We start from the raw sequence: 16,146 nt of genomic DNA, 5'->3' as shown, positions 1-16,146 counted from the left end.
TAAAAATTGAAATACACTAAATACAAACATTGAAATAAAACAAAATATAAATAGTGAATATATTTAATTTTAAAATATAGTGCAATACAACAAAATAAACTGAATACAATACAACCAATGAAATATACTGAATACAGCGGTAATAATATGTATTAGGAATAACTAAAGGGAAAATTTCATATTAAAACAACTAGGCTGCCTCCTTTTCAACTTTATAGCCCATATTTCAATTTACAATTGAGTAGCACAAAAATAAGAGGCCCATATCCGATAAAAAGGGCGTTGTTTCAGTTTCTTGGGAGTCAGAAGCGGGATTTTGTATCTTTTAGTGAGATTTTCTCTCATTCTTTCCATTCTTCTTCCCCAAATCTACAAAAACGAGATCTTGCGATCAATGCATCTTCAAAAACCCTATAAATTCTTCTTCATCTCGAATTAACAGCAAATCAAACACGAAAAGTTAATTTTTTTCCCTGCAAATCAGTGCAATTTTCATTTTTGCTGCAATTTTGATTTCAACTTTTTGTTCGATGGAGCTTTTTCCAGTTTACGTTCTTCATAGCGGTGAATGGGAAGAAAACAAGTTTATCAATTTCGTCAGCGATTGTGTAATAATCGAGTCGACATTCAACTACAACAATTTAGTTGCAGCTATTTCGGAACAGATTAGGATCGATACTGAGTTAAACACAATAGAGATTAACTTTCTCCCAAATGATGGTTTGCCATCGATCCTGATTTACAACGATACAGGTGTTAAGGTGTATATCGAATTAAAGAAGAAAAACTTGAATTTCACTGAATACCCCTTGTTTGTGACAGTGAAAGAGATTTATGATAATCGTTTGGTTTCTACAAGTTCCAGTTGTTTGGTTGCTACAAGTTCCAATTCTATAGATGTATCCACAATTGATAGCACTGAGATTATGCCTGATATCGAATTGATTGAAAACACGAAACTTAGTGAAAACATGGGTATAATAGATAATATGTTGAACGAATTTGTTGAGGATGATCAAGTTTATAAAGATAAAGAGACAGTTATGAATGTGATGAAGAACTTGGATGTACGCGAGAGGTTCCAATTCAAGATGAAGAGATCAAGCGCAACAAAGTATGTCAATAATTGTATATTATATATATATATATATATATATATATATATATATATATATATATATATATATATATATATATATATATGTGTGTGTGTGTGTGTGTGTGTGTATAAATATGTATAAAGTAGTATATATTTGTATATAGGTATTAAAATTAGTATATATCTAGTTATGTTTTTGTATACAAGTGTATTTAGAAGTTGAATAATCTTTAATCCTAGGTATCACCTTATATGTGTGGATGACAATTGTGCTTGGAGCTTCAAATCTTCTTCTGTCGTTTTCAACGCAAACATATTCAAAGTGAGAAGTTACAATAATAATCACACATGCGGCTATGGTGAAAGATACTTAACACAACGTCAAGCTACTTTGGGTGTAATTGCTAGTATAGTCAAGGACAAGTATGTTAATCCCAAAAAAGTTTACACCGCAAATGATATAATAGAGGACATACAAAAGCAACATGGGATTGAAGTGAGCTACATGAAAGCATGGAGAGCTAAAGAGATAGCAACGACAATGATAAGAGGGAGTCCGATTGATTCATATAAGGAGTTGTCGAAGTATTTTTATATGTTGGAGCATACAAATACAGGAACGGTTACAAAGTTACACAAATCAGAAGATGGATACTTTCTTTATGCATATGTTTCGCTATATGCACCTATCAAGGGCTGGGAGCATTGCAGACCGATAATGGTTGTTGACGGAAGTTTCCTTAAAGCAGCATATAAGGGTACCATATTGATTGCTTGCACACGGGATGGAGCTGGTGAGTTGACTGCATCTACCTTGTTTCTGCAATTTGTATAAAGTTGTAGTTTCATGTATAAAAGTGTATAGGATTTCACAGCTGCTGTTTTTATAAAATTTGCAGTTTGTATAAAGTTGTATAATTGTGTATAAGATTTGTATAATTGTCTGAATCCTAATATCTATTTTGTATAAATAGGAAAAATCCCTCCACTTGCATATGCAATTGTAGATTCAGAGAATAACAAATCTTGGGAGTGGTTCTTTGTCCAGATAAAGGGTACTTTTGGTGTTAGGGAAGGGATGTGTATAGTTTCAGATAGAAACGAAAGCATCTTCAATGCCACAAAAGCTGTGTACCCATAAGTACCACATTGTATTTGCATGTTTCACTTGTGACAGCATGCAAAGCGCACATTCAAGAAACATCACAAACAGTTGAAGGATATCTTCTTTGCTTTGGCTAGAGCTTCCACGATAGAGAAGTTTGAGTACCATATGACAGAGATGTGCAAAATTGATCCGAGGTTGCAGCTTTACTTGTTCAAAATTGGCTACGAAAGGTGGTCTAGGGCATATTCCAAAGTAAAAAGGTCGATGGTAATGACTTCCAATATTGCAGAGTCAATTAATGCAGCAAACACGAATGCTAAAGAGTTACCAGTAATGCAATTGCTGGAGTACATGACAAATTTGCTACAACAGTGAAACAACAAAAATAGAAAAAATGCAATGGAGACATCTACAGAGCTTGGCGAAAAGTACAACAAACTCCTTCGGGAAAATCTGATTGCATCGGAGCAAATGACGATAAAATGAATCAAATATAATGATGCTTGGCACTGTTGACTTGCATTTTACTATCTGTCTAAGGATGTATAACTATGTATAATAATGTATAATGTTCTTTAACTTTTTTTAAAAAAAAAACTTTTGCAGGTAAGGCCTGCTACGGAGCAGTTATATACTGTGTTTGAAGGGGTAAGGTGAAACATAGTGTACCTTGAAGAGGGAACATGCAGTTGCGGAAAATTTCAAATGGATAGAACTTCCATGTCCGCATGCTTGGGCGGTTTTTGAAGAACCAACAGCTGAAACTTGGCCAGTATTGGTCTTTTTACTACAAGAAGGATATACTCCTTAGAACTTATGAATTTCCAGTGAATCCGATGCCAGATGAGAGTTTATGGGTAATCTCAATAGAGGTGCTGGAAGATGTGGTCCTACCACCTAAAGGGAGAAGGAATGCAGGAAGGCCAAGAAAGGAAAGACTCAAACCTGCTTCAGAGAAAGAGACTAAGAGGGCGTTATCATGTTCTATATGTGGACAAGGTGGTCACAATAGAAAAACATGTAGGAATCGACCAAAATAAATAGTTGGAAACATAACACTTCATATTACATTTGTTGCCATGTTGAGTAGTTAAGTTTCACAAATAATAGAGTTACAAATGTTGAGTAGTTAAGTTTCACAAGCAATTGAGATGTTTCATTCTACATGTTTTGATTATCCAATAATAGTGTCTTGCTGTTTTTAATGGTGCTAAATATATTGATAGATTGTACAAATATAAAATAGAACTGCAAACAATCAATGGTATTATATGTATACAGATGTATAAATGAGAGTATAAGTTTGTATAAATTTGTATAACTATGTATATTATTATATACATATGTATAAACTCGGCTACATTAACAAAACTGCAACCATAATAAAAATACATACTTTGTTAAAGGACAAAAGCAACTGTAATATTCATTAAAATGTAATTCATTCACAGCCACAATGTGTAATGACTACCACAAATTACACAAAAATAAAAATATCTATAATATCCTTTAAGGTTATCTCACAAGTAGCAGAATAGTACTTAGATAAAACTAAGCAACAACTCCTGATACATAGAAAAACTACAGTAAAATGGAAAAAACAGAACTACTTTCTCGGTCGTCCCCTATTCCTCTTCCTGAAAAGTCTCCCTGTGATTTCATCACCACTAATTGCACCGGACTGTTGTTTTTTCCTTCCATAATCCCACAACAGAGATCCACACTTGGTGCGAAGTGTCTCAATGTCAAAATTATATTTTCGAATTTCCTTACCAAGGATGAAATACTCAGCAAAGCCACCAACAAAAGCACCACAATCACTGTAATTAAAAAGAAACAAATCAGATTCAAATAGGTACACTAATAGTAAAATAGTAAAACAATTGAGATAAACCTACCATTTGATCTGTTGGGGCACATTATTAACCAGATTAATCTGCAAAACATCAGAATGGGATTTATCGGTATAAGCACCATTGTTCCAATCAATACCCTTCTTCTCGACATAAAAATCAGAACTTTTCAAGAAGTAAGGTATCAGAATTGCATAAGGTAATGCAGCATCCAAAGCAAGTCTATCATTAATAGCTCCACGGTTAGAGTCATAGATGTGGATGCACCTATCTATGAACGTAAACAACCCCAAAACCCAATGACCCAATTTTGCTTTTCCGCGCTTCACATAGATATGGAATAAGACGTGGTCAACAGTGTGCCACTGTACATTTGCATCACAATAATATCCTCTAATGTACTCTTCTATCTCATGCCCTTCAGGAATCACTAAAGGATCTTGATTCACTTTGAAATCTTTATACATGGAGTTGATTTTATTACCAAAGGCAAAGTCGGTTGTAGTAAACCGCATGGCAACACTCAGCCCATATTTTCTCCTCTTCCTCAAATAATAAAAGTGGACATCCAAGTGCTGAGACAAGAAATAAAACAGAACAACCATCACTACCAGATTTTTTAAATATAGAAATTTATATATTATTATATATAGGTATACATATTTATACAAGGTTATACAATATTATACTATAATTATACAAAGCTATGTATACACTATGGGGGTCTCAAACAATAAAGATATGCAACAAATAAAAAAAGGCATTAGAACATAAAGTTATTAAATATCGTGTCAATCAAAGGTCGACCATAATACGCAAGTGAGTGGAGCCAATCCTTCGTGGTCACATGACACGAGCCAAAAGTAAAAGCTTCTGCAAGCTTATTTACTTCATCGATATATATATTTTTGGCACTTCAAATCACAAAAAATAAAAAGTAATCAGAACTACCTTCATTGACAAGTATAAAATCAGAACATAAAAGATTAAAGAAAGTAAAGATACCTTCGCCTCGTATCTATCCCATTATCAACAAATGCGCAAAACTCTTTAGCCAATGGCGACAATGGATCAAAATCATCAATTTTGATCCTGAAAGGATGCTTGATATAAAAAATGAGCTTGTGCGCCGATCATGATGCCCCCGAATAAAAAACTGGCAAATATGGAGATTTGGCATATTTTCCTGGTATTTTCTATCGAACTGACTATTCAGGAGAAATGTAATCATCTTCCACGTCTATGATGGATGGTTTGTGAAGCACAATTTGGGATATCTGTAGCGCAGCTAAATCTTCATCGCCAATGTCATCCCAAAATGTGTCACCCTTGACATCACCTGCTGCCCCTTAGACAGAGAAAACCAATAATAAAAAACTTTCAAAATGAAGAAATGAAAAATCAGACAAAAAAAGATAAAATGCAGAACGAATACCATAGTCAACACCATCAGTAACTCCCTCATCAGCTAGCACGTTATCTTGATTCACTTGATCGACAAAGTCAGGAACAACATCATATTGATAGCCATCAAATTCACCGAGACCAGATGTATTGTCATCAGACACGCACTGACGAATCTAATAAAAAATAATAGAAAGAGAAGACATGTTGAGTGATGATTCAGAGAAGGCATAACTGTTGAGTGATTTGGTTTTATCAGTAAAAAATTACCTTAGAATCAGTAACATCCTCCCTCGTTTGCTTGGTTTCCTTCATATTCAGAAAACTGAACATTTTTTTTAAAGGAAGAAACTACATAATTGTTGAGTGTCGTAACTGTATCAGTCAACTATAACAAAAAAAACAAAAACAGCAAAAGTAAATCAACAACCATGTTTATAACCAAAAAATCATATATATACAAAAAGTACCGATAAACTACAGAAAAGCTAAAGCTCCAGTACCTTTCCAACAGCACTCCTCAACTTCTCAACTTCAGCATTCAACAGATCAATGCGCACCAAAGGATCATAACTCGGGTTAGGCTGTCGATCCATATTCTGAGGAAAAGGTCGTTTAGACTGTTGCTCCGTATTCTGAGGATAAGGTCGTTTAGACTGTTGCTCCATATTCTGAGGACAATGTGGAGATGCAACGATAGAATCATTAGTGTGAAAGGCAGGCACCTCCCCTGATGCAACATCATCGGCATTACTTCAAAAAGCGTGTTGATATTCAGAGTTGACATCTCTTCACGAGTAGGGGAAATGTTCCTATAGTTCAACTACAAGAAGAAAAACTAGATTATAATAGTAGAAAAAAGAAATTGTGACATATTCATAAATATACATACTTACAGAAAAACTGAAATCATATATGAAGAAATATTATAGTACAAAATGTTTACCTTGTCGATACTATACATGATCACCCCGCCAGTCAAATCCGCATATGTTGGAGTTTCAGTGACTTTCCAATTAAGAATGCGTGACACATTTGTGCTAACGCGAACACCTAGATGCTTGTCAACCGTAGAGCAACACTCAAAAAACCATATTTGTAATGCAAGTGCCAAACCTCCAAGCCTATGCATTGTCAAATAGTCACACTGTCTGTCCCTCATTGTCTTTAAAATATCTTCAAATGACTTTTTTCCCCAAGCATACGTCTGATATTGACCACTTTCAATGATATCAAAATCATCTTTGTTGATACCATGATTATTTGCATCTGAGAATATAAAATGATGGACAAACACCATCAAGGCCATCTTGAACGCATCTTCGTCCGACTTCCAGTCTTTTTTCTTGAAGCAATCAAGAAGCTGTCCCCTCGTTATAGCCCTTTTCCATCTCCTGAGAAATACTCTTTTAGCAACCTATTAACATATGGTTTGTCATAAAAAGTGGCGTCGTCTTCTACACACTTCAAACTAGTGATAACAGCAAACTCTCCAATGCCAAAACGCAGCAAACAACCATTAATTTTCACCCACAACTCCCTTTCCCGTCCTGGGACGACTTCCCTCAATAGTATACAATGAATAAGTTGATTTTTAATTTTTAATTGAGGGAGGTCCAAGAAGTACCCAAAACAAATAGCGCGGAACATTTGAAGCTGCGTGTCAATCAAACATTGCTTCAAAATGCTCACAATATCAGTCTTGGTATGGGAACTAATCCTGTTGTGGAAATAATCAACTGGTTGTATATAGAAGTCCCCAATCTTGCATATGAAAAAATAACAAGAAATAGATCAGGAACAAAAACTATACTAAAATATTGTATAAATATGTATAAATCAGTGTAGCAATACTTGTATAAAGATGTATAAACAGCTGTATAACTTTGTATGAAATTGTACAAGCATGTATAAAATTAATAACAACACAGGGAATACCTTCAGCTTAGCTTTTCTCTCATTCAATTTGCAGCGAATAGCAAACCTTTGTTCTTTCGATATGCAATCAAGACCACTGTCACCATCGTCCTTGATCTTTCTCCTTTTCGGTTTAACACTGGGGCCTACATCATCTTCATTAACCAAATCAACTTTCAGCATTTCTTTTGATTTTTCAGGTCTCCCACATTTCTTACTCCTTATTCTAATGATGTTAACCGGAGTAGGAGTATTACTCATTTGCAAACGAGTCATTCGACTACTCTCTTGTTGCAACTTTTTTGTAGGAGCAGGAGACTCAAAATCATCATCATCTGGAGCCTAGACATGCGTATTCGCTTCAGAAGCAGGGGTTGAGGGCAAGTTCCTCGATGATTTAACTGGAGTGGTAGTATTCCTCGTTTGCGAACGAGTCATTCGACTGCTCTCTTGTTGCGAGTTTTTAGGAGGAGCAAGAGACTCAAAATCATCATCATCTGGGGCCTGGACATGCACATTAGCTTCAGAATCAGGGCTTGAGGGCAAGTCCCTCAATCTTTTCGCATAATCGAACTTAACGCCTTTTCCAGCAACCTTCATTTTGCTTTTAGAAACAGGTATTTTTGAACGTATTTTTCTACAATAAAACAAACAAACGAAGCTTTAACAAAAGTGAAAACAAGTGAAGGAAAACACAAAAATCAAACCAAAAATAAAGGTCATGAACACAAAGCAGAGGCCAATTTTCCCAAATTGTAACAAAATTCAAAAAATAAAAAATTTTATTCTAAAAGTTAAAATAACAAAGCATGCAAACCGAAAAATCAACTTTAAGCCCAGAATGAAGATAGAAGGAACACAAAATCAAACGAAAAATACAACAACATTGTAAAGAAAATAGGCATAATCAGAAAAGCAAAAAAATTAAAATTAAAACAAAATTCAAAACCAAAACTGTGGTAAAAGCATAAAATGAAACGAAAATTACCTGAAAATAAGAGTGAAAGCTCGAAAAAGTACTTGAACCCCACAATGGAGGTCGGTTACCTTCGTCTCTAAAAAAAGCGTGAGGAAGAGAGTGAAAAAAAACAGAGAAATTGAAATTTAAAATATTAAAACCGTTGTTTTAAGTTGTGGGCTACCAGATGAAAACTAAATTTCATAACATATACAACCTGGGCTAAACCAGGTAAGGGCTTCAAATATGGGTTATTTTCGAATGGGCTGTATGGCCCAACTGATATATGATGTAATTTCTTCATAACTAAAATACTGTTAATACAAATACATCTGAATACACCGAATATAAAATAGTGAATGCAGTAAATACAAACATTGAATTTAACGAATGCAACAGTAAAAAAATAAATATGAAAACACACTAAATACAATAGTTATATACAACTGAATACATGCAGTAGGTTGATTACAATTGAAAAAGTTCCTATTAATGACGGTCAAATCAAAACCTCGAACTATATCAGAAAAAAATTGACTGAACCTCTGAACTGTAGATTGTGTTATGTTGAAATTGAATATGCAACGCTCTATTTTTTGTGTTTAGCGTCTGAAAAATTATTCTAATTAATTGGGTTGATAATGAGGCGTGTTAGAATTGATTTTGTTGAATTATATTAGGAGTATATCACGCTAATTGATCCTCTTTCCGTTATTAGACATCCGGACAGACCTATTTTTAAGGTGATTATTGTTACTGTATTCATGAATACATGACGTGAATATATGTGAATACAGTCACGTACAACTGTAACCCCCTGTTGTTTAGGCGACTTTTGCCACTGTATTCATGAATCCAGTAGCATGAATACAACAAATACATTATCGTAACAACTAAATAATAGCTATCTGAAGTTAATTGCCACTAAACAATAGTGATTTCTGAAAATTTCTCTATAATGATCCCTTAAAGGATTTTTTTTTTTTTTAAATAAAACTAGTTGCTAAAAAATTGCAAAGATTTTCATTTCAGTTAGTTTCGGGTCGGGCCAGAAAAGAAATAGGGAATTCAACCGAAGCCGAACATATTGGGCCATGGAATGTCCAGTTAAAATTTGGAAGTAGTGCACTGCACTCTACTCCTTCCCATTGGAAAATGGAAAGTGGCCGTCAGTGATTAGTGAAGCGCGCCTGTAATGGTGTGATGGCGGATGTAGAAGAAGGAGAAGCCGCAATAACGGAAGCCCAGCTTGAAAAGCTTAAGAAATGGGAACGTATAAGGAATTCGCAATCTCTTTCCGATCCACCACCAGCCACTCGCTCTCTGGTCGCGATCCGAGACTTCTCAATCCATAAAATTGCCGGCGAATTCGCCGTCTTTCCTCCGGTCAACCACGAGAACCTTTACATATCCACAAATTTCGTTGGGAAAACTCATAGCCAATCATCGTCGCCGCCGTTCCCGTCATCCCCGTCGCTGTCGTCGTCATCGTCATCCTCATTTTCACCTTCCAATCGAGATAACGATGATTCGTCCTACTCATTTACCGCCTCAGATGCTAATGCCGTGGATCCGCCAAAATCTGTACCAGGTAGTCCTCGACCCCCAGCCAGAGTAGATGGTTATGGAGGAAAATGGTGGAATTTGGGACTGCAAGTGCTGTTTTCTAGAGTCAACGGCATTGCTATGTTTCGCTGGTTTTTCACTTCAGCTCGAAGGGCTGTTACGAGTATGCTCTCCCCTTATGGAGTAGCGGCAATGTTTGTGTTGTTTGCGTATTTTCGTTTGAGACGGAGATTGGTTACAAGACAGAGTGGCGAACAGCTGAGACGCACCATTACAGAGAAAGATGAGGTCTGTTAATTTTGGCCTTCTTGTGTTTGCAAAAATTCCCATGTTAAAAAGTTTTACAATCGGTTTTACCTACATTATTGAGTTTATAATTCTCGCTTGTTTTTCTTGTGCAGAGGATAAATCAACTTTTAAGTCAAATAGCAGAGATGAATCAGGTATTGGTGGCTATGCACAAAGGTAATCTGTCCAAGAATTAGCTGAAATTAGTAGTATGTAGTATTGTGCAGTCGAGGGATAATGGTCATTACCTACTCTAGTCATGATAGGCACACACTCATCATGCTCAAATGGACTGCGCTTTCTGTAGAATGATGATTGGCATTTATGAGGATGGCCGAAATCCATTGACATATACTGTACTGTAGTTTGGAGCGCAGTTGTTACAAATTATCTATAAAATGGTAGAATAGAAGCTTCATTGTTTGTCCAGATACTCCTGCTCGCTTTCATTTAAGATCTTTGAATCTTATAAAGTTTACAGATATGCAAACGACGTGACTACTAATTAGGCTTAGGGGGTCCTGTTATCCAGAGATATGAAATAACACCTACGACCAAAACAAGTCATTGATCTCATATCTATAAGCAGCGGTCTGCATTCACTAAAAAGCCTATGCTTATCCATTCCTTTCAAGCTTGAAGAAACAACAAGGAAGAATTTTTTTTACCGCGAATCCATTTGTTAAAGGGAATCCTACACCACCACCAGCAAAGAAAAAGCATCTATCCCAAAGTGAATGGCCTCAATTTGGTTCTTCGGTGTCAAATTCAGTAGTTTCAAATGTCAGGTGGTGATTTGATTTTTCAGTTATTTTCCTTCCCTCCACTCTCTGTTTTCCCCAAATATAACTGAGACACGTAAAAAGTACTACATGGAAATGTCTCATTTCTAACTATCTTATTAGAGATCATCATCAGTAACTAAATGTTCTGAATTCCCGACCATGATGGAGGAAAAATTGAAAGAGATTTGCTGTTCATTAGTCAAACATCTATCAACTGCAAGATGTATGATAGAATCATAAAATCATATTGGCTGGATGATCTCTGTGAATAGCTTGCTTCAACGATTTTATGTAATGGCATTGTAAATGATAATTTGTGCAGAGCTTATAGAAAGACATGCACTGTTTTCATGGCCCTCAAACAATCATATGCTTGGACAAGTTATCAATATAATGGGACCGATCAAACTTTCACAAAGAGACTGAAGATTGAAGAATGAAAGATGTATTGATACTGGTTCATTTCCAAGTTCAAATAACTTCTTTATGATCGACTTTGACATACCCAAAAAATCATAAATTCTAAAAACAACCAAGAATTGCAATTATACAAGTGTGATCACATCTTAAACCTCCTAGTCCTGGAGGTTAAGAATGAGTAACTTATGTTGAAGCTCTATCTAGACAAATTCTATTCATTCTATTTGATTCCAGCTGTTCCTTTCCAAGTACATCATTTCATACAGCTCAAACGTCATCTTTCTCAGAAACTAAAATGTTGCTAAATAAATAAAACTAACACAAACTTCCTCCTTGGGAGAACAAATAAAAGGCATATTTAATCCCCATGATGCAAGGCTTCACCAGCCAAGTATAACAACCAGATGAAGCACTCGCACCTCATTCCAAGAGTGCCATTCTCATCCAAGACAGATCAAAACCTTAGTTGCACCCTGCAGAAGATCAGAAATACTTATTATGGAAGGAAAAAGGGTCAAGAAACTCTGGAAAATATTTAAACATGGAGGACAAATAGAGTATGTAAATAATGATATTCAATTGTTAGATGTGATGCACAATGCTTCTTTTTATTTGAGAAGGCATTGTTTTTTTCCCTGATGCACAATGCTTCTTTAAATCATCCCGCAGGAGAATGACTTTGGAATAGGAAGTCTACACACAGATTTCAGGTTAGCTTCAACAGTTGGTGCAACTTGCAGTATATTCAGTCTCTTTTTGCATGACAGTGAATATCAAATATGCAATGTCTTAAAACCTACATCATCCCAACCAATCTGTGGTTTTACATTCACTAGAAATTCCTCACATATATTATTTGGACAGCAAATAGAGGAAATCAACTATGCATGTAAACCCTTTATTTATTAAATAAGTGACCGTGAGAACATCATTGCATAGATTTTCACACATGATTAGACCATTCTGCTAGATGAACAATGATATCCAAGACACATACGCCGCCTCTCTATTTGTATATCAAAGGAAATACTTTAATCAGCACGATGTTACGGTGACTACTACAAGGTGAGTTGGATTAGAAAGCTAAACCCCGAGACTTTCTGGTGGATGTCTTGATGTACTACCCAACTCTTAAACATGGTAGAGTTTCAAAAGAGAAAAAAACCAACAAGTATATGTCCGACATCAAACGACAAGCATATTCTACAGAAATTACGTTTCAACACATTTTCCTCTTTTTCTTTTATGGCCTAAAGATGCAGGCTAAGCTAAAAGGTCTAATATCTTTGCAAAGAGTCCCTGCTAGAATGTAGAGCTAGAGTTATGCCAATTAACACCCTTTTAACTAGATGGTAAAGCCCTACAGAAAAACAGTATACACAGCATAAAAGCTAATGTCGGACATTCAACTAACAAGCCAAATAGGAGTTTTCATGTATTAAGCTCAACAATCTAATGAAGATAGGGGCTTCCACTCACAAAAAAGTCTTTGAAAGAAAAGAAATGAACCATAGCAACGGAGCATTAACAATTCAATGGTGATGGTAAACAATAAACTAATGAGAAAACTAAAAGCTATGACGTGTTTACAATTCAGAGTCCATTACAGACCTAACCAACAAATTCAAGAAACCAGAATGATATCTCTTATACCTGCAGATTCTTCTGTGCAGAAAGATGGTGAAGTCACTAGGTCTGAGGTCCTGTGCTCTCATGCTTTGCATGTCGAAGATCTAACTGATCTACATACTGCAGCGGATTATCAGTTTCATTCCTAATCCTTTTGATGTTAGGGCTCAACAAGCCCTTATGTCTAAACCCATACAACTTAAGCACTTGATTATCTGCAAAATTGAAAGCCCTCTCCATACTTTTCATGCACCTCTCAACAGGGTAATCTCCATAACTCCCACATGGCTTGCATCCCACAAAATGTGTCACAAATGGCCATCTCTCATCCCCCAAACCTGGATGGTATTTCTCAATCATCTCCTCATACCTATCAACTAACCCTGCCCAATATCCATGTAGATAGTAAGAATTCTCTATGAACACCTGGTCCATCCACTGATCCTTCTGTGACATCAGCAAGTATATTAACGCAGACTGGTCATCCGCTTCAAATGCTGGTCTACCCTTTAAATTAGCCGTCAAAACCTTGCCGGCTTCTTCACGAACAGGACCTTTAGGCCCCATTGGCGCCCACACATCCAACAAATCAAGAGACCACTGGCAATTCCTAATTAGAAAACTACCAGTGTTCAATGCAATCCATGATTTCTGATCAAACAATAGATCAGGGTAGCCATGAATAACAAGATTGTGATCATTGTACTTTGAAAAAGGGATCTCAAAAACCATATCAGTGAATAAGGCATCACTGTCCATCCACCAAATCCATTCTACTTCAGGGTGAGACAACATTAGCTTACGAATCAAGGGCAATTTAGCCCAGTACCCAGCCATTTCCTTTTCCAAATGAGCTAAGTTATAAACGATTTCAATCCCATGGATCCTACAATAATCAATTTTGTTCTTTATAACCTTCAACAAGTAATGATCCCCAATTGGATTATCACAAGGGTTTGGGGGAGAGCCAGTTACTAGCAAAACACGAGGCTTACCATGGATAAAATTAGGGAAATCAGGGTTTTTCTGAAGCCAGAATTTGCGGTCGGCATCCCAAGTAGTAATCTTCGGGCCTAAACTGTAGGTTGAATTATGGTGGAAAAAAGTATCGGAGGGGTCATCCGGGTCATCCAGGTCCGCGTCCGATCGGATCTCGTCGAGGATCCGGTTAGTCTCCTCAATAAGATTCGCATTCTCAGCATCACTTCCGGAGGATGCAAGGTTTCCGAAACCAATGGTGCCACGTAAGACAAGGATAGTGACGAAGCCGCAAAGAATAGTTATCTTAATATTGTTGAAAGTACGTTGGATCTGTCGGCCGCGAGGTAAGACGGAACTGGGCCGACCGCCGTTGGGAGTGGCGGTGGTAGGTAGTGCTCCACCACCTCTTTTCTGTGCTGTGAAACTGCTGTCTGGACCCATTATGTATGGCGCCGCTAAATGGAGCGCCCAATTTCAGCTCCTCTTTCTGTCAAGAAGAAGAAATTGGGGGTTTTACAGGAGAGGAAAAGATAGTACCATGGGAGTCAAATGCGTGTAATTACGTGAGAAAGAGAGAAAAGAATAGAATAGACGACAGATGGGAAGAAGAACGAATGGAAGAGACAAGCACCGACGATGGACTGTAGTTTTCTGGTGAAGTAAACTACAGTAAATATATTTGAGTATTATTAGTACTATAATAATATAGTACTGTAATGATTTATTTCCTTAATTTAGCTTTTGTCTGCTATGAGTTTTGTTTATAGTTTGATAAAGTAAGCTAGAGGAGTTGTGAGCGAGTGACTGTGGTGGACACGCGGAGAGGTAGAGGGCGACCTAAGAAGTACTGGGGAGAGGTGATCAGACAGGACATGACGCGACTTAGGATTACTGAGGACATGACCCTTGACGGGGGATTATGGAGGTCGAGCATTAAGGTTGTAGGTTAGGGGAAAGTTGTGAATATTTTTACAGCACAATAGAGTGAGACTAGCCAGTTAGGAGTTAGACTAAGAATGTCATTGGTCGTCTATTGATGTAGGGCTTTACCTGCTAGTTTTACTATACCAGCCATATATTTTGTATTTCGTATTCTGTATTTAATATCTCTTATATTGCGGTTATTTTATTATGCATTTTTATGGTATTAATATATCGGCCTCTGTTGCTTTTTTGAGCCGAGGGTTTCCTGCAAACAGTCTCTCTACCCTTCAGGGTAGGGGTAAGGTCTGCGTACATATTACCCTCACCAGACCCCACCCGTGGTTTGATGAAGTAAGGTGAATATTTTACAAAAATCCCGCTGTTTGCGGGCTGGATTTAACGCGTTATTATGAAGCCCATGTTCTTCTTCCTCCCATTTGTTCAACTAACATTTAAAAACAGTCATACCAGTCTCCTTTCAAGTTTGCTCAAATACCGATTTCACCCCTCCACGTTTTTCAAATGACGAAAGAAGTCCTACCTCTTTTCTACTTATCTTTTCTCTCTTTTGAATTTTGTGTGACAAGTTGAAAGGAAGTGACAAAGTGCTATTGGACACATTGCCATTTTGAGAATAGAAGCACTTTTGACCTATTCTGACGAAACTAAGTGGGCATTTGGACATACCAATTATAAAATTTGGATTTTTTTTTTATTTCAAGTGAAAATGGTATATGAAAGTTAGTGGGCGTTTGGACATAAGAATTATAAAATTCCCAAAAAAAAGTAAAAATGATATTTGAAAATTAGAGTTGTGTTTGGACATGAATATAGTTTTGCGTTGTTTTTGAATTTTAGTGAGTGATCTGAGTGAAAGTTTTGAAAAACAGCTTTTTGAGGTTTTTCAAATTTTCAAAATATTCCAAAATTCATCTTCAAGTGAAAATTGGAAATTTTATAGCCAAACACTAATTTCAAAAAAAAGTGAAAATTTTTCGAAAAAAAATGAAAAAATTCTTATGTCCAAACAGGTTGTGATTGAACATGAATATATTTTTGGGTTGTTTTTGAATTTTTGCAAGTGATTTGAAGTGAAATTTTAAAAAACAATATTTTAGAATCTTTCAAATTTTCGAAAAATTTCAAAATTTATTTTCAAGTGAAAATTGAAAATTTCATGATCAAATGTTGATTTCGAATAAAGTAATTTTTTT

At 36.2% G+C, this 16,146-nt stretch overlaps 3 protein-coding genes across 3 annotated transcripts; 2 read left to right on the top strand and 1 right to left on the bottom strand.

The window, feature by feature from the left end:
- The first annotated feature begins 530 nt into the window (after positions 1-530).
- Positions 531-2,582, top strand: LOC138888682 (uncharacterized). The gene is made up of 4 exons (XM_070170587.1): positions 531-1,114; positions 1,340-1,893; positions 2,074-2,228; positions 2,277-2,582. Exons 1-4 carry the CDS (start codon positions 531-533, stop codon positions 2,580-2,582), a joined length of 1,599 nt encoding a protein of 532 aa, XP_070026688.1.
- A 6,878-nt stretch (positions 2,583-9,460) lies between these two features.
- On the top strand, positions 9,461-10,622 carry LOC104213385 (uncharacterized). The gene is made up of 2 exons (XM_009762882.2): positions 9,461-10,193; positions 10,307-10,622. The coding sequence occupies exons 1-2, from the start codon at positions 9,543-9,545 to the stop codon at positions 10,388-10,390; spliced, it is 735 nt and encodes a 244-aa protein (XP_009761184.1). The 5' UTR covers positions 9,461-9,542; the 3' UTR covers positions 10,391-10,622.
- Positions 10,623-11,407: 785 nt separating this feature from the next.
- Positions 11,408-14,751, bottom strand: LOC104213386 (probable xyloglucan 6-xylosyltransferase 5). The gene is made up of 2 exons (XM_009762883.2): positions 13,052-14,751; positions 11,408-11,871 (listed from the first exon to the last, which is right to left on the bottom strand). The coding sequence occupies exon 1, from the start codon at positions 14,447-14,449 to the stop codon at positions 13,088-13,090; it is 1,362 nt and encodes a 453-aa protein (XP_009761185.1). The 5' UTR covers positions 14,450-14,751; the 3' UTR covers positions 11,408-11,871; positions 13,052-13,087.
- Positions 14,752-16,146: the final 1,395 nt, after the last annotated feature.

The sequence above is a fragment of the Nicotiana sylvestris genome, chromosome 3 (assembly GCF_000393655.2).
Source record: "Nicotiana sylvestris chromosome 3, ASM39365v2, whole genome shotgun sequence".
NCBI classification, from domain to species: domain Eukaryota; kingdom Viridiplantae; phylum Streptophyta; class Magnoliopsida; order Solanales; family Solanaceae; genus Nicotiana; species Nicotiana sylvestris.
Note: the sequence above shows the minus strand (reverse complement) of the source record. Positions and strands in the feature narration are given on the sequence as shown.

Coding starts and splice junctions, on each gene's coding strand:
- LOC138888682 (XM_070170587.1), top strand. CDS start 531: ATGGAGCTTTTTCCAGTTTACGTTCTTCATAGCGGTGAATGGGAAGAA. Junction 1,894..2,073: donor TTGCACACGGGATGGAGCTG/GTGAGTTGACTG, acceptor TTGTATAAATAG/GAAAAATCCCTCCACTTGCA. Junction 2,229..2,276: donor TCTTCAATGCCACAAAAGCT/GTGTACCCATAA, acceptor CACTTGTGACAG/CATGCAAAGCGCACATTCAA.
- LOC104213385 (XM_009762882.2), top strand. CDS start 9,543: ATGGCGGATGTAGAAGAAGGAGAAGCCGCAATAACGGAAGCCCAGCTT. Junction 10,194..10,306: donor CCATTACAGAGAAAGATGAG/GTCTGTTAATTT, acceptor TTTCTTGTGCAG/AGGATAAATCAACTTTTAAG.
- LOC104213386 (XM_009762883.2), bottom strand. CDS start 14,449: ATGGGTCCAGACAGCAGTTTCACAGCACAGAAAAGAGGTGGTGGAGCA.